The sequence below is a fragment of the Boleophthalmus pectinirostris genome, unplaced genomic scaffold (assembly GCF_026225935.1).
Source record: "Boleophthalmus pectinirostris isolate CB_2022bp ecotype Guang Dong unplaced genomic scaffold, ASM2622593v1 HiC_scaffold_20, whole genome shotgun sequence".
NCBI classification, from domain to species: Eukaryota; Metazoa; Chordata; class Actinopteri; order Gobiiformes; family Gobiidae; genus Boleophthalmus; species Boleophthalmus pectinirostris.
Window position 1 is genome coordinate 19,845,415 of NW_026571153.1, and position 21,482 is coordinate 19,866,896.

The 21,482-nt window shown below is 39.9% G+C and overlaps 1 protein-coding gene across 1 annotated transcript; it reads right to left on the bottom strand.

Moving 5' to 3' along the window:
* Window positions 1-272: 272 nt before the first annotated feature.
* Window positions 273-11,163, bottom strand: tkfc (triokinase/FMN cyclase). Its single transcript, XM_055156425.1, has 17 exons — window positions 11,112-11,163; window positions 10,023-10,212; window positions 9,358-9,462; window positions 8,222-8,409; window positions 7,540-7,618; window positions 6,874-6,963; window positions 6,196-6,230; window positions 6,029-6,113; window positions 5,641-5,730; window positions 4,968-5,084; window positions 4,772-4,891; window positions 3,943-4,080; window positions 3,158-3,264; window positions 2,542-2,648; window positions 2,303-2,336; window positions 2,127-2,219; window positions 273-1,130 (listed from the first exon to the last, which is right to left on the bottom strand). The coding sequence occupies exons 1-17, from the start codon at window positions 11,115-11,117 to the stop codon at window positions 978-980; spliced, it is 1,737 nt and encodes a 578-aa protein (XP_055012400.1). The 5' UTR covers window positions 11,118-11,163; the 3' UTR covers window positions 273-977.
* Window positions 11,164-21,482: the final 10,319 nt, after the last annotated feature.

Below are 21,482 nucleotides of genomic sequence, written 5' to 3' on the forward strand. Positions count from 1 at the left end.
TTTTCTTGCCTCCATGAAGATGTGATCTTATTTGGTTTGCTAGTTTCACTGCTGAAATCCAGTTGGTTTAAACTTAAAAGGGAGTCTGATCTCAATCTTCATCACCTAAACCCCAGTGCCTGCTAAACCCCAGTGCCTGCAGCTAATCATGAATCAGAGCTAGTGCAGCCTCTGCAGCTGCAGTACACGTTGTCCATCTACTGAGAATGAGGAAAAAGTCAAATGTTCAATAAAGAATGTCTAATTGCAAGTGATCAAAACAATGACACATATGAATTTGACATCTTGTTTTAATATGAATATTTTATGCAAGTTATATTTTTTATGCATTGCTACACTTTAATATTCAAGACACGTTTTAGACAAATCTGAATGATAATTTGGAACTGATTTCAGAATATGACTCATTCGTTGTGGAGCAGATCTTGAACAGCTCTTTCAGTGAATCAAATCAAACAATGACTGTCATTATATATCACAGTATAATCACAAAATAACTGGTAATTGGTAGCAAATTTCAATCTATAAATCAGAAAAATAAATCAAAAATGTAAAGTGCTTTTTTATCCATGTGCTTATATCACATTAACTTTCTCATTAATAAAGTTGGATTTGAGAAAGCTGCTCACATAAAGAGGAATGCTGATTTATTAGACAATGTGAATAAACTGAAATGAAGAGGGGGTATTTATTACACTTCTGTTGTGGCATTAACTGCTGCCACCCACTCCTCCCCTTGTTCCTCAAACAGTCACTCTCCCTTCAGAGCGCTATCACAACACAGTCAGCATGCATCTACTAATGAAACTACTTTACATCGCATCAGGTTTGTGAAGTTGTAGTGTATTGTTTAGTTTCAAGTTGTTTTCATGTCATGGTCAATAATCATATTTCCTCTCTCAGTAATCTAGAATTGGTTATGGTCACATCTCTAATTTCAAACTGCCTTAATTTGGGTGGCAGGCGCTATGTAAGGTTCACTGTTCTAATGCTTGGAGAATGGCCTTCAAGATAGAAGCCACCGCCACAGCGCCAGGGTCCGGCTCGTTCACTCTCTCACTGCTGATGTAGCTCGCTCTCCCAGCTTTGGCCGTGAGGTCAGAGGTCGACTTTGCACCAAGAGATGCTTTCTGACAAAAGACAGGATGGAGACTAAATCTTAAGTTTTATATTATTTATAATTCTTCTGAATGTTAAAAGTCCTTAAATCATCATAGCCAGAGTATAGGCAGAAATAGCAATGTAACTGAATAAAAAATGATTCCAATCCTAATCTGGACTACACAGACTCTAAAACACAAACAGACCTTTTTATGACATAACAGTGGAACAATTAAATGAAAATGTAAAAAAGAATAAACTATTTCAGATTTATATCAATAACTTGTTTGTAAATATTCTCTAATTAGAAGCCTTCAGTGACCATATTTCATCCTTTATTTGGATGATAATAGATGTATAGATTGACAATAGAAATAATCATTTGATTAGTTGAAAGGAAAACTTAATTGCTTACTAGTTGATTGTCAAAATATTTTTTAGTTGCAGGCCAAAGGTCAGATGTCTCTAGTCTCTAGGACCCATATTACAATATTTTCAATGTTGTTTCCTCATCAAAAACATACCGGGAGTTTTGTTTTATTCACACACATTTAACATACAAACTGCATATTTAAGTTGAGTTCTTCCCTCAAACAGTAAACACACTGTTCCACCTTGTCAAAGCCTGATCTTGTCAGGTCTCAGAAGCTAAGCAAGGCTGGGTAGTACGTGGATGGGAGACCGCTGGGAATTCCAGGTGTCACAGTGGGATGCCAATTGGATAATTTCACCCCTGGAACTGACCAGCTCTACTGAAGCTTTGGAGCTGCTGACAGATTAATAATAAAGCATTGCTCAGTGAATGAAACAAAACGCAACTCCAGGTAAGTTTTTGATGAGGTAACAGCATTATAAAATGGCTTAAGCCAGACAAGAGTAAATTTTGTGTAATAAAGGACGTTTAAAACAGCTTAGTCCATATAGAACTTATTTGCTCAGAGAGCAGCAGTCCTATGCAAAATAATAAAACCCAAGTGACAATGGTAGCTTCATGGCAACTTCCAGAATAAGATGAATAAGCCTACCTCCACCGCTACTCGTAGTATTCGCATGTGTTCAGCAGGGGCCGCTGTGGTGAGCTTCATCAGTTCATCTGCTGCAGGGCACAGAGCGTCCAACTGAAGAAGGTGAATACATGTTTTGTGGTTGGATAAATAAAGTATAAAATGAAGTGACTTGTGCATCTTCATTTTGAGCTCACCATTGTTCTATCCCCAGGGTCTGCACCACCATATCTGAAAAACACAGTAAACGTTGGACTTAAGGCGCACTATGTAACCTTTCTGTGTCCTCCACATGCTTGTTTCCATGGAGATGATTCTACTTTGCCTGGAAAGTTCCACAGTAAGACGTTCCATGGAAATATGCAGGAGATGCCACCAAGTCAAGTTTCCCTGCTCTCATTAAGATAGTAAATACTTTTTTTTATACTTTTCGGACCTTCTCATGGCCTGTGTCCCAGCATGCACTGCTCTGGCCCAGTCGCCTGATTGGTTCTTCTCCTGAGTCACATGACCTGCCGCCGCCGTCAGGAACAGGCTGTACATCTGCGGTCACACACGTTTTTACTTGTACACAAAACGGAGACGAATAAGTCAAAAATAAATTTATGGTAAATGTGGGAATAATTCATTTCAACATTGATGAATTATTCCTACAGTTAAAAACTGAGCTGGAGAACAGGTCAGAACTATGTCGTGCATTTGCTGTTTAACTGTCAGACATTTTATTTTTATTTTTTAGAAAGTGGTTCCATTATTCAACCCCAAAGATGTGATCGTTGTCAGTTGAAGGACTTCAAAAGACTGAAATTACAAGTTTGTGGACTCAATCTCAAACAAATAATGATTAGATACAGCATTTGTAGAGCATAAGTTTGGATATTTATTTCAAGAACAGTGAATTTCCCTTTGAGTTATTAAGGCCCACACCCCCATCTGAAATGATAATATAATGGAATTCCAAGTAAGTTTCTGTAACCAAGCATGCCTTATATGGACTGTAATAGACTGTAGGGAGATACATAATAGAGTAAAATAAAAGTCATGTGACATACCGCTCCTGATGACCCGCCCATTTTCTCCTGGAGCAGAGCGGCGATGACCTGCAGCAGTCGCCCAGGGCAACCTGGGGTCACGTGACTATTGCGCCACTCCTGGATGGCTAAAAGTAACATTAACAAGTGAAGGCTTCATTTTTCTCTATGGGATTTAAATAATTTTGCCAAATATTGTGTCAACATTGCCTTTCTTAAACTTTAAAGTTTACAAAAGATTTTCACGTTTTATTATAACTTACTTTGTTCTAAACTTCAACAAAAAGCTCAAAAGAGAAAGAACCATGCACCCAGATAACTATAATTTAGGTGATAGTGCAGACAACAATGTATTCACTCCTAAAAACTAAATCATCTAATTACTAGATTAGATTAGAAGAGAATTGAAAAATTAATTTCTATGACTCATTACTGAGTGATGTCACTTTGCAGTGACATCTCGCTGGGAGGGTGTTTCTATGTATTTCTATGGCAGAACCATGGCAACAAATGGTAACTGATGAACATTAGCAATATCTACCAAAAAAGATTTTTAGATTGTCTGAAAACTCATCTGAGAACAAATGTTATTTGAGAGACTTGTTTAAGTGCACAAGTTAGATCACCTGTTTCTAGCTCCAAACAAGTCAGCTCTTTCTGGTCAGATTGTGTTAAAACCTCAGATTTAAGTCTAACTGAGCTTCAGACAGAGCAGAGCCTACAGTTAGCATTATACTCTCAAGGAATGTTGATGACATCAGCTGCAAAGGACCAAGAGACAAAATTAACTACTGTTAACCAGTCACCTCTGGCCGCCTGAGCGTGAGTGTTTCCGCAGTCTCCATCTCCAGAGGCTCTGTCCAGACGGTTCAGCTCATCCTGGATCTGAAGAAGACCAGAACAGACCTGGTCCAGTACTTGACCCAGGACTGGACTCAGCGGACCTAGGAACAGCACAGTGAGAAACCATTCACATGCCCTGGGGCGGTCTGACCGACGTGTGGCTTTTGATTCTTTGCCTTCAGCTGTTACAACTGATTAATCATTCACAAAGATTTCAGCACTGCCACAGATAAGGTGACTGGGTTCATTTTCTTTATATCAAAACCTAAATTAATAATTGATTACTAGCTTCATATTCAAGCCTCTAATGAAACAGTAACATTTTAAAAAGATAAGGTATAACTTGTATTTCAGATTATATATACATAGCCTATTTGAGTACCAAATCTGAAGTACAGTTGTTCAATCCAAATACAGCTTTTATTGAAATGTAATAAAGATTAATTATTGATTACAAAAACACTGGACATAATGGCCAAGTTCTTTATGTTTGGTTTTCGTGTTTTGGTTGTCAAGATGATTATCCAATCAGAAATCAGCGTAAGCCTCACATGAGTCTGTTATTTGGGTTGCCAGTTTCTATAACTTGTTAGTTTAAACCTAAAATGCCTCTCTCTGATCTGAAAACTCACTAAATCACAGCACCTGCAGCCAATCATTAATAGCTCTAAGTGCTAGTGCAGAATTCTGGAGGGTTTGAGCTTTCATGTGAGATATGGCCTGTTCATAGAAAATCCTGTTTTGTCCTCTATATATAAAATAATGAATACATATTTTAAGCAGTGGTCTAACCTTCTGAATAAGCCTGGTCTTGGGGTCTTGCAATGAGAGGAGGAGGATCCATGGAGAAATCTCGTCCACTCACAGGTTCAGTACTGAGATTGGGCCAGGCAGGGGCGCTGGTTTTAGAATCTATGGAGCAACAAAGTAATTTTACAGGAATGACGTGAATCTTCAAATTCAGGAATGAGATTAAATATAGGACTACCAAAGAGTCTGAGTCTTTCCGGGTTTGTTTTCATTAACGTCAAAGAAACTCCGGACATTTCCAACGAAGTCATGAACGAACCCGACATCACACGTGCTACAGTCACGCCCCGACCCTCTGTCAAAAACATACAAAATAAATCTACATTTTGTCATTTTAAAGAAGACATATTGTGCTTGTGTCTGCTACATAGTTGTTGCATAATAGGTCGGCTTTAAAGCCCCCCAAAATATGTTACAATTTATACAACTCATTTCACAGTAAACATGGTTAACATAATTATTTTTATTTATTTTAAGATAAGGCTCATCTGAAACGGTGATAAGTCTGTCTACAGGAGTGAGGTGGACATATCTAAATGACACAGTTATGCTGGGATTCATTTAAAATATAACACTTTTATTTTATTAAATGAAAGTTAAAACTGTCAGAAAAATACCTTCCTTTGGCATAAATTAACCCTGCATTTTGGAATTTACAGCGCTGATGACATAGGTAGAGGTATTCTGTTTTTTTACTTACTGTATTTTTGTGTTTTTCGTCTCCACTTTTTTTCCACAAACTGCCACTAAGCTCATATAAAACTAAAATAAATATTTACCACAATAGATACTATCCAACTGAACCAAGTCATAATAAATATAAATAAATAAAACCTGTCAAATGTACTCACCCAATGACAAAATGGCTGCTCGAGTGACCACTGCCAGCTCCAGACAGGACAGAGCTCCCAGATTATTCACACAAACTATTACAGAGTCACCTGTTAAACAAAAACAAAGACTAAGACTAAACCAGGACTAAACCAGAGCTAGACCAGGCACTGAACCACAAGTAGACAAAGCCTAAACCAGGACTAATGTAGGACTGAACCCAGACTGAACTCATGACAACAAAAATACTAAAATAAGGGTGAAACCAGGCACTAAACCTAGACTAAACCAGGACTGAACTAGGCTACAGACAAGGACTGAACAAGGATTGAACAAGGACTAAACCAGGACTAAACCAGAACTAAACCAGAACTAAACCAGGATCTAGCTTTGGAACCTTTAGATTACCTGATTTGAGTGGCAGATGTGATTGGCTGTCAGCGTTTGTCATGTGATCGATCATTGTTTTCACGACTTCATCCGCACTAGTGATCTTTTGGATATAATAATAATAATTTTAAAATCATCAAAAAGTCAAATTAACACACACATTCATATAAAACACGCCATCTCACCTTTGACCTTTTAATGCCAGGTTCACCATGAATACCTGAAAGACAATTTTTATGTATTTATTTTGTGGTTTTATTAAAATGTTATAACATGGTTAAAATCTTTAGAACAGTGAATCTGTGAGCAGGTTGCCTTGACATTCCCATGGTGATAAAGATGTTTAATGCTATACTGTGGAACAAGGCCGGGCCTGGTTAGTACACAGCTGGGAGACCGCTGGAAATATCAAGTGCCACTCTGGGGGGCGCCAGTCACAAAAACTGTTGTTGTGTCCTCCTTACACAAGACACTTCTTCCACATTGCATAGTATGAAAGTGGTGTGTGTGTGTGTCTGATGGTGGTGGTCAGAGGGGCTGATGGCGCAGATTGGCTGCCTCAATTCCATCAGTCTGCCCTAGGGCAGCTGTGGCTACAATAGTAGTTTACCACCAGTGGGTATGGAGTGAATGAATAATGCTCTGTAAAGGGTCTTTGTGTGTCCAGAGAAGACCTATATATAACTGATGGCAAATCAATCAAGCAAATCAGTAATATCTTTAGACTAGCAGATGGAGGACCCTCCACTAGAAAAGTTGCATAGTGCACCTTTAACTATAAAAAAAAAAAAATACATAAACGAAAATTTCAAGCATAAAGTAATGACTCATTGACTTCAAGCTAAATAAGTCTGTGGTCTTACCCAGGCCAAGCTCCATGTGCCCTGGTGGCAGCTCAAACGTGGGCCCAGATCCGGGCACACTGCAGGGGGACAGACTCACTCCCAGAGTCCCTGAATTCAACCACACACAACCAGCGCATTACCTCACTGTGAACTTCATGAGTGCAAAAAAATACAGTGCATTCACAACATTCAGGAATTTGATGTAATAATTTTAGATGGAGGGGAGTGCCCAGTAATATTTGATACAGTTGGGGCAAAAATGTTTTTGAAACAGTGAATTTTTGGGTCTAGTTTCAAATAGAAATGGTCATTTTCAACATTTGTGAATTTATAAGACTAGAGGATGCTGAGGTGATCCCAGGATCTCAATGGTAGCGACTGAATGTGCCTTTTTCCTTTATTTGTTAATTTATCTTTTGGATTTTTCATGGCAATGTGCAGTGTAATCAAAAGGAAAATTTGCTTTTGCCCCCATGTTGGATTATGACATCATAAGACAGAAGCTGAAAACCACCAACAAAACTCTCGGGGAGATTTACTTTTATAAGCAAACAGAAAACCCACAAATGTTACGCACTATCATTCTTTATCTGTAACTGGGTTTTTAACCTTTATTCTGCTATATTTATAAAGCAGAGATAAAAATTTAGAATTAACTGAATTAATGAATAAAATAAAACAAACCGATTTCCTTCAGGGCCTCGTTCACTGTTGAAACTATTTGGTCCAACGACTTTCCCTCTTCTGCCAAAGATCCAGCCAGCTACAAAACAGAGGATTTGTTATAATAGTAGTACTAGTATTAGTAGGAGCAGAAGCAGAAAAGGTACAACCAACAGTAACAGCAGTAACAGTAGCGTTAGCAGTAGCGTTAGCAGTAGCAGTAGCAATAGAATTACTTGCAGTAGTAGTAGTAGTAGTAGTAGTAATAGTAGTAGCAGTAGTAGTAGTTGCTTTACTCAGCCTCTTGAAGGTACTGTCCTGAACCAAAACTCCAGTAGTGGATGTGGCAGTAATGCTATTCACAGTAGTAGTAGTAGTAACACACAGAACATAATTACATTGGCCTTTTTTAGTTTATTTTAAATTGGGTTTCGTACAGGAGGCCGCTGCTGCTTTATTTCTAATCAGAGAAGAGCAGACACAAAAGACACGTATGGGGACCCTTGATTTGGTGATTAAACATTTTTCACATCATTGGAAGTGAGGCTGCTAATCTGCCCCATCGGCCCCCCCAATCACCACTAATCACTCAGGGAAACCACTGCTCCAACCACTGAGCCACTGTCACTTCAATCGCAGTAGTAGTACTCTAGTAGTATTTGTATTAGCAGCAGGTGTGCTCGCAGTAGTACTTCAGAATTACCTTATGAATGAACAGCGTCCCACAGAGCCCTCTCCGTCCAGCTTTGGTGGGCCTCTCGAAGGCACAGTCCTCAGCCACGATCACCATGGCGACCCGAACCCCCAGGACCAGAGCCTGCTCCAGGGCCAAGCCAAAGTTCAGCCTGTCACCGGTGTAGTTCTTCACGATGAGGAGCACGCCTGAGCAGCCTGAGGCACCAGGGTCAAAGAAGTGATAGAAATGGAGTTAGCATAAATTCAGCCTGGAAGATCTAACTTCGTTCACAACTACCTCACCCCCAGAGTTTACCTGCTCCTCAGCCTTCATCACCTCATCCAATCAGTTCCTAGTCTGAACAATTTAAACCCCCATGGCAGATGCACGGCTAATTCAGTTTGTGCTGCACCCCACCTCCTCCCCAGCAAACCCACGACTTCTCGTGATCTCATCGTCCCCTTCACTCTCCTCATCCTCACCTCACCCCAGGGTGGAAGACATCTACCAAACGTCATCTAATTGGCCATGTCTGGTCTGAGCGCCAAAGTTACCTCATTAAATAAAACTACTAATACTTTCTCTTTGTGTCTGTGTGAGTCTCTCCAGGTTGAAATGCAAAGTTGTGTAGGTCTGACCCCTTCAAATCAGTGGCTACATGAAACTTATCACAGTGGTTACATCACATGTTCATACAAATTCTTTTCAGATTACATACACTATATTTAAAGAATGTCAAAATCAGTTCACAATTCAAATATCCAAATGTACTCTGTAAGAGCAGTGTTTTGAAATGTGAAACTGAGGCACAATATCTAAATTCCTCCTTCAAATCATTCCACAGTGTTACCCCGCCAATTGGCAAACTGAAATTTCTCCTTGTGGTGCATAAAATCTGTGTTTTAAAGTTAATTTGGAGCCTCCTTTTGGATACTGGTTGGTAGAAGCTTATCTTTGGCTTTGAACATTAATATTGCTGTATAATAATTTATTAAATCATTTAGTTTGAGTAAGGTGTTTTTTAAAACGAGAGTATTGGTGTGATCAAAAACAACAAGATTAAGAAGCAATAACATCTCCATGGAAATACGTCAGTGGTTGACCCTCCGCCAGAAAAGTTACAAAGTGGACCTTTAAAGCACACAGTAGGGCTTAGGGTTTACCTGCATTGTGTAGAGTGAGGATTGCAGCCAAGATGGCCGCCGGAGGAGGAGAGGCAAACACTCCTCCAGCCACAACCGCAGACAGCATTCCCGCTCCCACGAAACCTGAACAGGAAACACAGTGAGACTGAAGGGGACAAAATTCATCCGCAAGATCATTTCAAAATGGTTGTTTTTAAAATTAAGTATTTGAAAACAGATTGTACAGAGAAAAAAAACTTGTACTCTACCAAGTAAACTGCACTTAGATACAAACGACCCTGTGATTAATTTATTGCAACTTTATTGCAACAAACAAAAACAATGTTTTTAACAATATTGCACATTTTAGTTCTTTTAAACAGACCAGGGTGTTTCTTCAGAAGAGAGATGTTACAAAGAAGGATGCAGAAGTCACCTGAAACTTGCCACGGAATGAGTAAGCTGTTTAAAGAATATTTAGTTAATAATTAAATGTACCATAATGTTAAAAAACTTAAGAAAATAACAGTCAGAATGCCAAAATGAACCTCTTTGGTCTATATTTTCTTCAGCAATATATCATACTTCAAAATGGTAATGTACATATGTCATTAATCATGACAAATTGTGAAATGGTGATGTTTCACTATAACCGCAACACTCGTTTGATATTGTGAGTCGTGACACTATAGCACCAGCCCTACCTCCATGTGCCGGCTCGTGCCCAGACCCCCCTCCAGACAGAAGCCCCACTTTCCCACGCAGACTGTGGACATCTGAACGTACCACGACCCTGTACCCCTGGAGCAGACAGAGACCAGGGCTGGACCAGACCAAACCCAGCAGGGCCTGGTCCACACAGGAGGCTGGGGAGTTCAACAGCTTCTTCTGGGGCTGGAGAAAACAGGGGCATGACACATAACATCATATTTATCACTATGGTGGAATTTGCTGTTTAAAGGCCGGGCCAAGTTACAAGTTAGATCTGTGGAGAGGTAATCCCACCCAAAGACAGAAGGCAATGTAGGGTATTTTGACAGGGCGTCTCACGTTACGCAAAACACTTGAAAATCGCTCTTTTCTGGTTCCATTCAGCCTCTCTCTCTTCAGTTACGTGGTTTTATGTCTGAAAAATACCTTGAAAGACAAAGTGTGAGAACCCCTCTCCTTGCATCTGGCCTTAAACTTGGCCTTTTAGTGCCAGTGCCACCTGCTTGTTTCTATGGTGACAAATAAGTGTAATGCCACTACGTGTAACATTTCAGGCAAAGCAGTAACTAAACCTACGGAGACGAGCGTGTGGAAGAGCACCATTCATTTTGCACTTGAAATATTATCTTTCCCAGCTTGGACTCTGACCTGGTCCTAAACGTTTGGATGATTAACTGCGTAAAACCCAAATCTCATCCAAAATAGTTGTATTTTTAATTAGAACAAACGCAAGTAAACCCTCTCAATAACTTAAAAGTGTAATCAAGTCACACGTTATGTGTCCAATGTGCGTTTGTTTTCATGCAAATGACACGCTGCAGGAAACATGTCTTGTAAAGCTCTTAATAATAATAAGTAGTAGTAGCCTACAAACTACAATGCACGCTTTAAGTATATGAGTATATAAGAAGTATTGGTTGCAACAAATCACGTTCAAGCTAAACGTTGTGCAACAGGAGCTCTAATCTAATCCTAACGCAGGGACCAGGCTAATGCCCGTGTTTAATCAACTGTGTTTATGAGTATTCCTGTGAATCTGGAACCGCTTTAATAGTAACCGCTTTTCCCCCTGTTCTCCTCACCTCCATCTCCGCTCCTCTTCCTCAAAAAACAAATCTCTAGATTTACGCAAACAAAATCCGGAAGGAACCCTCCACAATAAAAGGCCAAAATGTCCAAATAAAAATAAAAGAACCTGACAAAAGTTGACTAAGGTCGTTTTCACACCGCTAGTTCGATTATTTGGTCCGCACCAGGCAATAAAATTGTTATTAAGGAGCAAATACACTCTATTGTGGTCCGCGTTCACACCGACAAACGAACTAAAACTGGTTTGATTGACGTGTCTCTGTTTCCCGGGAAACCAGCGATACCTCCAATTATCAATACCGCGGTGTCGGCGGCAAGGGGGGGCATTTCAGGGCCGTGCCCCCCCCTAGCGGTCACTGCTACTTTAGCCTAAAGCTCCACACAGGAAATGGCGAAGACAGAGTCAAAGAGCGACACACTGACAGACCCGTCGCCGGGATCCGGAGCTGTCGCTACGTATTTCTCACGCTAGGCTAAGAGCAGGACATTTTTTAAATATTAATTAAATAGGCTATTGCCTATTGCCATAAAATTATTTGGTTAATTAATAGTCTAAAATAAGAAATGCTGGTTGCTGCATGATCACGGGGAAAACCGGGATCTCCCTGTGCGTGCAGGTCCTGAACAGGGGTACGCACCCCCAATTTTGACTCACTCTGAAGCCACACGTTCGCACACTGATACTTGCTCAGATCTTCGTGTGTTACATTCTCTATATTGGCCATTGTTGGCAAAATATTTCGAAAAAGAATCGCGGCTGCGTCTGAACAACAATTTGTTACTGCACTGGAGACGTACAGCGCGTCATTTCAGGCAGAGGAGAGGTATCCTCCCATGATGCATCTAGAATAGTTCGTTTGGACCTACTGTCTATGGTTTGGACCCGAGTTCGCGTTCACACCAGAGGAACCGCACCAAAGTTGGTCATTTGGTGAGGATTCAAGCGTACCGAGACCTCCTCTTTTTTAGGTCTCGGTCCGCTTGATTTGGTTCGGGTCCGAGTCCGATTGACGCTTTCACGCCTACGCAAACGAACCGAACTAACCACATTTTGGTCGTTTTCACACCGCTAGTTCGATTATTTGGTCCGCACCAGGCAATAAAGTTGTTATTATGTAGCAAATACACTCCAGTGTGGTCCGCTTTCACACCGGCAAACGAACCAAAACTGGTTCGATTCACGTGTCTCTGTTTCCCCGGTAAAATAGCGATACTCCAGTTATCAACACCGATGTTCCTGTTAATATCACGGGCCGTCCTCATCTCAAATTATCACCATGAACTCATAAAACAGCAACATGTAGAACTTTGTACAAACTCACCGCATCAGCCCAGAGTTCGGGTAACAGCAGCAGCCAACAGCGCTCACAGTAGCGCGCAGCTCCTCAGGACGGGGCTGGGGTCTGGTCCTTGGTCTTCTGTTACAAGCTCGTTGGTCAGATGGTCCGGAGGCTTCATCCTCCATATGCTGGTTCCAAACAGTGGCGAGAAAGACCAGTGCGCAATGACTGGGTCTGAGCGGGTACGTTCCGTCGTCTGCGCGCTGGTTCTGTGCGGGAAAGCGAGAATGCGCTGTGGACTACAGGTCCGGGCGCGCTGCTCCGGTTCTCCGCGCTCAAGAACCGCAGCTGGTTCCGAGGTGGTGCAGCATCCGGACAGAAGCGTGAGTCCAGTTTGGTTTGTTATATGTTGTTCTGAGCGTCTGTCCTCCGCGCATTTGGTTCTTCCCGGGGAAAGCGCTTCCTCAGGTCGAGGCTCCCCGCTCCAGCTCCTCTGAGCCCGGACTGAACTGGAGCTGCCCCGGCTGGTTCGGGACTCTGGTTTGGATCTAGTCCGACTGTATTTCTCACACTAGGCTAAAAGCAGGGACTTTTTTAAGTTGTATCAATTGAATGGGCGATTGCCTATTGCCATAAAATTATTTGGTTAATTAAAGCCTAAAATAACAAATGTTGGTTCTGTGTGATCACGGGGAACACCGGGTCGTCTCTGTGCGTGTAGGTCCCGAACAGGGGTGCGCACCCCCAATTTTGACTCACTCTGGAGCCACACGGTCGCACACTGATACTTGCTCTGATCTTCGTGTGTTACATTCTCTGTATTGGCCATTGTTGGTAAAATGATTCGAAAATGAATCGCGTCTGCGTCTGGACAACAATCTGTTACTGCGCTGGAGTCGTACAGCGCGTCATTTCAGGCAGAGGAGACGCGTTTCTCCCATGATGCATTTCGAATAGTCCGTTTGTCCATACTGTCTATGGTTTGGACCCGGGTTCGCGTTCACACCAGAGGAACCGCACCAAAGTTGGTCATTTGGTGCGGATTCAAGCGAACCGAGACCACCTCTTTTTTGCGGTCTCGGTCCGCTTGATTTGGTTCGGGTCCGAGTCCGATTGACGCTTTCACACCAACGCAAACGAACCGAACTAACCACTTTTGGTTCAATGGACCGTTTGGTGCGCACTAAACCCTTACCCCGAATTCACACCAGGAGCTGCAGCAGCGCTTAACGTAGGCGGAGCTGCGCGTACGCGTAAATTTCAAAGTTTCAATTCACACCAGAGCGTCAGAGACGTTCCTGCTACGCAGCCTGCACATCTTCTCACTGTTTTCAGACATCACATTTTGTACTTGCTTTTTATCATTTATTTTATGTTAAAGTGTATTAAATTAGAATGTGTATTAAGTGTATTATGAACAGTGTTGGGAGTAACGCATTATAAAAGTAACGAATTACAGTAATGCATTACTTTTAGCTGTAACGCAGTAATGTAAGGCATTACAGGGGGAAAAATAGTAATATTTTACTTGGTACAAATGTGAGTAACGCGCGTTACAATGTTGTTTTTTTTACCTGGATTGAAGTGGTGGGTTTTTCTTCATACAAATTCGCTAAAATCACCTCGATATCAGCAGCGGTGAAACGCCCTCATAGACCTTCAGGTAACCGCGGGCGAAAGGACTGACAAAGAACTCCACGCTGTTTAGACCTGGTTTAGACCTGGGTCAGTTCTGGTTTAGACCTGGTTTACACTCGTCCCTCCCTCTATCGCAGTTCACTTTTCGCGGTCTCGCTGTTTCGCTGATTTATTTATTTATTTATTTATTTGTGCAATTTTGCATGCCTTTTTTTTTTTTTTTTACATTGTATGAATGCGTATTGCGTTCCTCCCGCTGCGTCCTGACTGGCCAAGAGACTCCTGTCTCCTGTACAGTACAGAATGTGTTCAGAATGTGTGCCAAATTTAAATACATGTTCAATCTCTAGCAGTGTGATTCTGAAGCGCTGTACGGTTGCAAGTTTTCTCCCCGACGAAACCCACAACGTCGACGAAACGTTCTGCACCGACAAAGGCTCCTGCGCTCGCACCCAAAAGGCTGAGGAAGATGCAAACCATCACACAAAAAGTTGGACTTCTGGACACGCTGAAGGAAGGTAGAAGTTACGCGCTGTAACAGACTCTTGCACCGGTTCGGGTACCTGCAAATAGTTGCTGAAATCAGGGCCGCGAGCCCGAGCAGCAGGGTCCATAAAGAGCGATCGGGCAACAGCCGCTCTTACCTCCGTGAGGTGCGGAGCAGAGCCGCTCCTTTCTCCTGCGGTCACCTTCGAGCCCGTCCCTACAGTGAGTCCTGTTTTAGTCCTAGTTCAATTCTGGTTTAGTCCTAGTTCAATTCTGGTTTAGTCCTAGTTCAGTTTTGGTTTAGTCCTAGTTCAGTTCTGGTTTATTCCTGGTTCAGCTCTGGTTTAGTCCTGGTTTAGACCTGGTTTAGTCCTGGTTCAGTCCATATACAATGCAAAAGTTATTTTGGTGAGAGTAACTTAAAGTAATGCAATAGTAATGTAATGACTTACATTTTAAATGCAGTAATATTGTAATGTAACAAATTACTTTGAAATGACTGTAATAGGTAATAAATACCGCATTACAGTTTCAAAGTAACTTGCCCAACATATATACATGTATATATATATATATATATATATATATATATATATATATATATATATATATATATATATATATATATATATATATATATATATATATATATATATATATAGGGCTGGGCGCGTTAATTTTGCGTTAACTTGCGTTATCGCCGACAATTATTTTAACGCCGTTAATGCAGTTATTATTATCATTATTATTATTATTATTATTTTAAATTGTAAACATCGCTTGCTCATTGGCTCTTACTTTGAAAATGTAAAAAGCAAGCGTTTCTTTAAGTTTGACGTCTTTTCTTTACACTTTTTTCACTTTTTTCTGACCACGTGAGATGCAACGTGTCCGAGCCTTCTTGGTCTTCAATGCTCGGCCCGGTCGCGGGCTCCGGCTCCGACCGCGGGTCACGGGCTCGTGCCAAAGGTACACGCTTCTCTACTACTCCCTACAACATGCTGTTCACTACAGTTTACAGAGACCAAATAAGCAAAGCTCTGTAAAAATGCTCAGAAGAATGGCTGCCAATAAAAACATCAACAAGTGTAAACACAGGAATTACTAGAGTTTCTTTATTTGTGCTTTAAACAAATATGGTTCAATTACATGTTCATCTAGATACATTTTTATCAAGAGCAAAATATAAATAGATGGACTGAGTCTGAGGATAACAGCATACATTTAAACACTGTCCCCTGGTGGTGATGTACAAAAAAAAAAAATAAGTGGGCCAAAATCCATGCATTTCAATCTAAATTTATTCATGTAGTCATGTCCAATCTGATTTAACATCTTTACTCAACTTTTTTTTATTGGATTTCACATCATAAATTAGTTTTCTTTGTTTGTGGCCAACAGTTTTTCACTCTCATCATTTTTGTTGAAAATCAAACACTTAAACAGGACCATGAACACTCGTATTAAAGGTTGTATAGAGGATTTTCCAAGGAACGAGAAATCCAGCGACTGTTTGTCCTTTTTCAAATGTTGCGCATGCGTGAAACCACCCCCCCCTCCCCTACAGCTCCTACGTAGAAACGCCTCCTCCCGCCTCCTCTTTACGCCAGAAACAGGTTTGTTTACAGCCGGTGCGCTGCACATGACTTGTAAACAACTAACTACAGTGTTGGTTAGGCAAGGCGGAGAAGCGAGGAGCAGGGAGAAGAGCGGAGCGGGGAGAGAGGAGAGGAGAGAAGAGGGGGAGCGGTGCGCGGAGATTCCGTGCCCGGAGAAGTGAGGAGCAGGGGGAAGAGCGGAACGGGCAGCGGGGAGAGGAGCAGGAAAGGGTGCAGAGAAGAGTGCGCGGAGATTCAGTGCGAATGAACTAGCTACAACACGCAGCAGCAAGCGGACTCTTTCTTTGCCTTGAAAATTACGTTTTCAGACATAGGATATCACTTTCGTGTCCTGAAAAACGTTTGTCTAGCTCTTGGAAATAAAGTACGTTTTCATAATAAGCAGAAGTGACCTGTCCAGGTGTAATTTGGCGACCAGTGCATCAGTCTTTAGACCCTTCGTCTGCTTCATTTGCACCATCGCTGGAATGAATCTACAAGAATCACCTTAGTTTGGCTTCGCTGCTTTTCCCCTTGTCTTCTTCTTTCAGCGACCTCAAAAACGGACTTTCTTTTGCGGCTAACTGCTCCTGGATTCTTGTCTGCCATTGCAACAAACTTTGTGCGAACTGCGAGGAAGATATAGGTAAAAAAAAGCCGCTAAGAACTGTTGCGTTGGTGAAGTAAACAGCGTCTGTGCGTCTTGCGTCTGTGGACTGCGTGACATGCGTACGTAAACCATGTAATGGCAGCGCGCAGGCAAGTCAGTTACGCTAGAAACGTAGGGAGATTGATTGACAGCCTGTCAGCTAACAGATAACGAGGCAGTGTCGTTATCTATTGGCAAATGTTTAGCCCCACCACGTCCAGAGTTGATGAATTTTTATTCTCTTTTTTTTTGTCATCATAATTACAAGGCTACTGCATCTCTATAATGCTATCATTGACAATTTGAAACAAAAAAAATCCTCCATACAACCTTTAATTACAGGGTCCTGAAAGTGTCTGGTTTAAATTAATTTTATATTTTATATTTTGTCTTGAGTTTTCAGACTACATCAAAACATATTTGTCAGTGTTTACTAATGTGTGTATTGCGTCACCATGATAACTTCTGAACATTGCCAGTAGAGATACATGCAGAACACCCCTAGCATGATGTCACTGCAATAAAGTATCAATAATTTTATGATATAACACGATCTGTCCCCATGGAGAATGTTCCAGAGGCTGGTTCTAACTTTCCATGGGGTCAGGGTTTATGCAGGTGTGGCACCTCCATAAGTTACATTATCACATTATTCATTATCACAAAATCTTTCCACTCCTAGTTTTATGCTATATATATTTCTGATGTTCTTTCAGATCCAGAACATGGTCCAGTCACCAACATTACAAGAACAATGATAAGTGTCCTTTTCATCACAAATCTGTATCCTTTTGTTTCCTGTCAACTCCTCTGAAAGTAGGAGTGGCTCGATAATCCTCCAGTCTCTCTGTTTGAATTTCCCATAAGTTTACTTCATATCAAAGTAACACATCAAATTATAAATATATTCAGATAAAATACATGTTTAATTTATTCAAATCCACTTAGATCAAAGACCAGAATAAATACCATGACTTCATTTACCTACTTATTACTATTTATTTCTATGACGCATCAGGATTTCAGCATGACATTAAACTTTTTACTATAACTTCTTAGAGCGATTATTGGGTCATAAAACACTCCTTGTGTATTTAACAATTCACAGTAGCATTTGATGGGCTTAAACTGCACTGTAAGCAATTGCTGTAAATTTATTTAATATACTTTATTACTGTATTACAGTTTTATACTGTAATTTGCAATGCATTGTGGGCTGCTGAACGTGAAGCAACAGCACACATGCCTTCAACAGTATGTTAATGTAATAAATCAGAGTAAATCACAGTAAACTACAGTATTTTTTAAATCTGGTGCGCGCTAAACTTGCGAGGGAAAGTTTTACTGCCAGTGCATCGGAGACATGCGTTGCAAGACGACCTGCTTCCTCTGCATCGAATTGTGCATCTACAAATAAAACGGTCAGTAAAAACTGTCTTTGCCAAGAGAATACAAGTAAAATCATGTTTGAAATCGAACTGTTGCTCAGCAAGTTATCTAGTGAGTGACTGTGTTATTGTAATTTATTTTTTGTATTTGATTTTGCTATGGTCAATTTAATATACTGCTCTTCCTTCAAACGAGTGACAAAAGCAGCTCAGTTAATGCTACACAGTCACGTTAGCATAACCAGGAGGGAAAGAGGTGCATGAATTAAAGCTAGAACATATTTACATCTAGCAGAGTGTATTAAGGGGTTATAACGAGTAAACTACAGTTGGTGGATGAGGAAATGCTGTGGTGAGTTTATTTTACTTTCTGTCGAGTCTGAATGAAATTTGTTAAACACTGAGTTGAGGCAAGTTAGCTAACGTTAATCCTTGTTTGGTAAAACAACTTTTACATGAGGCGTAACGATTTTTGTAACAATTAGACTATTGAAAATGGGTTTGCTTTCTTGAAATTTTGAATTAAATTTATCTAAATTGTCTGTCTGTTGCAATATGTTATTTGGTCTCCTGCCTGCCACAGACACACGCACACAGACAGGAATAAATTGGCTGATGAAAAGTGGTCTCATGGAAAAATAAATAAATAAATAATTCCAGTGGCAGAGCGTGCATTTCACACCTAGGCCTTCAGTGGTGCTCCGTCTGAAACAATCCTCAATAACTATTTTTTGGTTACCTAGCTTACGAAGGATGTAATGTTATTGTACGTCCCTCATTTTTGATATTTATATTTATTATTGTGTTTGTTGCTGTTTAGAGTGGCAATGCTGGAATAAAGCCAGGAAAAGGAACAACAACTAGCCTGGTGACACTCATTTCTCCATGACTGAGATGATTTCTCTTTGAATCACTGTCCACACCTACTCATACGAAGATAAGCATGCACTTACTTTTAAGAGGTAAAACACAGGCCTTACAGGACTCTTTGGTGGTAAAGCACAAGCCTAACTCACAGAACTTGTTTAAAAACTACACAAACTTCACCATACTATTTTAAAAGTTTAAAACATGAGTCTATGTCACAGAACTCCTTTAAGAAGTAAAAGTACCTCAGAGACCTATTTTAAGAGTTAAAACTATGGAGTAAGAAAGCTTTTAGAAATATTTGTGTGCATAGAATCTGTGCATATTTGGGAAATCCGTGCATATTTGTCTGTGGTTGAGCATAAAATAAATATTCATAAAATCTCGAATGCGTCCAGTCGTACATAAAATATATTGTGTGTATTTTATCCATCAGAATACGAACTGAAAAGTTACGACATCAAGAATTACAATCACGAAATGAAAATTTACAATTACGCTTTCTTCAGTACGAATATGAATTCACAGACCCGACTCAACTGTCAAAAATACAACATCACTTCACAAGCAGAAGAAACATCAATCGAGATGCATGGTTACATGGTTTAAATATGTTTTAGTCCTGGTTCAGTCCTGGTTCAGTCTTGGTTCAGTCCTGGTTTAATCCTGGTGTAGTCCTGGTTTAGTCCTGGTTTAGTCCTGGTTTAGTCCTGGTTTAGTCCTGGTTTAGTCCTGGTTTAGACCTGGTTTAGTCCTGGGATCAGTTCTGGTTTAGTCCAGGTTCAGTCCGTATGCGGCCCAAAAGTCCGGCATCTCGATTGATGTTTCTTCTGCTTGTGAAATGATGTTGTATTTTTGACAGTTGAGTTGTGTATGTGAATTTGTATTTGTACTGAAGAAAGTGTAATCGTAAATTTTCATTTCGTGATTGTAAGTCTTGATGTTGTAACTTTTCAGTTTGTATTCTGATGGATAAAATGCACACAATACATTCTATGTATGACTGGACTCATTTGAGACTTTACAAATATTTATTTTATGCTCAACTACAGACAAATATGCACAGATTTCTATCCTATGCACAAGAATATTTCTAAACCAGGACTGATCCCAGGACTGAACCAGGAGGACTAGATAGTTTTTTCCCCCAAATGTTGCCATTGACTGAAATTCTTACTGAGGTATAGTTCTATAGACAGCAGATAATACATTCCAGTAAATCTATATGCTGGAGATATAATTGCTTTTTGATAGAACATATACATGTACCTCACAGGACTAGGAAAAAACAGCTTACCTACAGTTTCTTCCCAAATGTTGTAATTGATGCCTATTTTCAACAAGTTCTTACTGATGTGTATTTTCAAAATTGTCTTAATATACATTTTCAAAATCTTGGAAAAGTGTGTTTTACAAATGTTGTTATTGATACATACTTTTAGATGTTCTTATTGATGCATATTTGCAAACAGCAGAGAATACACTGGAGTAAATTTATACTTAAACTGCCTTTTGAGAGCATATAAGCATTCATTAATTCTTTCTAGGTTAAACACTCATTTCCTTTGTATTAGTCACCTCAGTGTTTGGCCCAATTGGTTGATCTAAGGTAAAGTTCAATATGATATTTGTTAAACAATAGTGTGCAAACAATTTTTTTTGTGCTTTTATGTTTGGTAAGGTCTCTGACATGCAAATCTGAGAATTTTTGTAAATTGCCGTCCTGCAGGCACTATTTGGCTGTTTTTATTTTGCTACTCAGAATCTCTTTGGCTTGTTTATCTGAGACATCTTTTTTGTTTATTATTATTATTATTATTATTATTATTATTATTATTATTATTTTGTATTATTATTGTATTTTACAGTAACAGTATTCATATTGACAATGCCTGTTTCAATAAATATTTGTGTGATTTATATCCTTTGTAAATTGTTTATTGGTTATTATGCATAGGTTTAAGCCATAGTCCACAGAACAATTTTCATTTTGATTGCAGTGAATTTTGAGATTTTAGATATTCTAAAGTGCTGAGTCACTGTATTATGCCTGGCTACAGTAAACATTTAGTAACCCAAGGATGTTGTAAATTAAAATAATCACTGAAATACTGCATTTTATTTTTACTGTAATAGGTTATGATCTGTGAATTGGTCAACAGTATGGAAACTACAAAATTACAGTATATTGGAGGATCTCTGCTGCCAGTAGTTAATTGTAAATAAAAATAAAAAAAAGCACACATATATACTGTATTTCACCAAAACAATAATAAGCTGTAAAGTCAAATTACTGTAAAATAACAGTAAAGTGCTGGCGTCTCTGCTGCCAGAACTTTACTGTAAATTTAAAAAAATACAGAAATATACTGTAATTCACTATTACAGCAATATGCCATGAGGTGAATTCACAGTACAAATACTGTAAAATAACAGTAATGTGCAGGCGTCTCTGCTG

Excerpts from the sequence above, each read along its gene's own strand:
- tkfc (XM_055156425.1), bottom strand. Across the intron at positions 6,964-7,539 it reads CGAGGCCCTGAAGGAAATCG|GGACTCTGGGAGTGAGTCTG; the intron begins GTTTGTTTTATT and ends GGTTGAATTCAG. Across the intron at positions 4,081-4,771 it reads AGACCAGGCTTATTCAGAAG|GTCCGCTGAGTCCAGTCCTG; the intron begins GTTAGACCACTG and ends TGCTGTTCCTAG.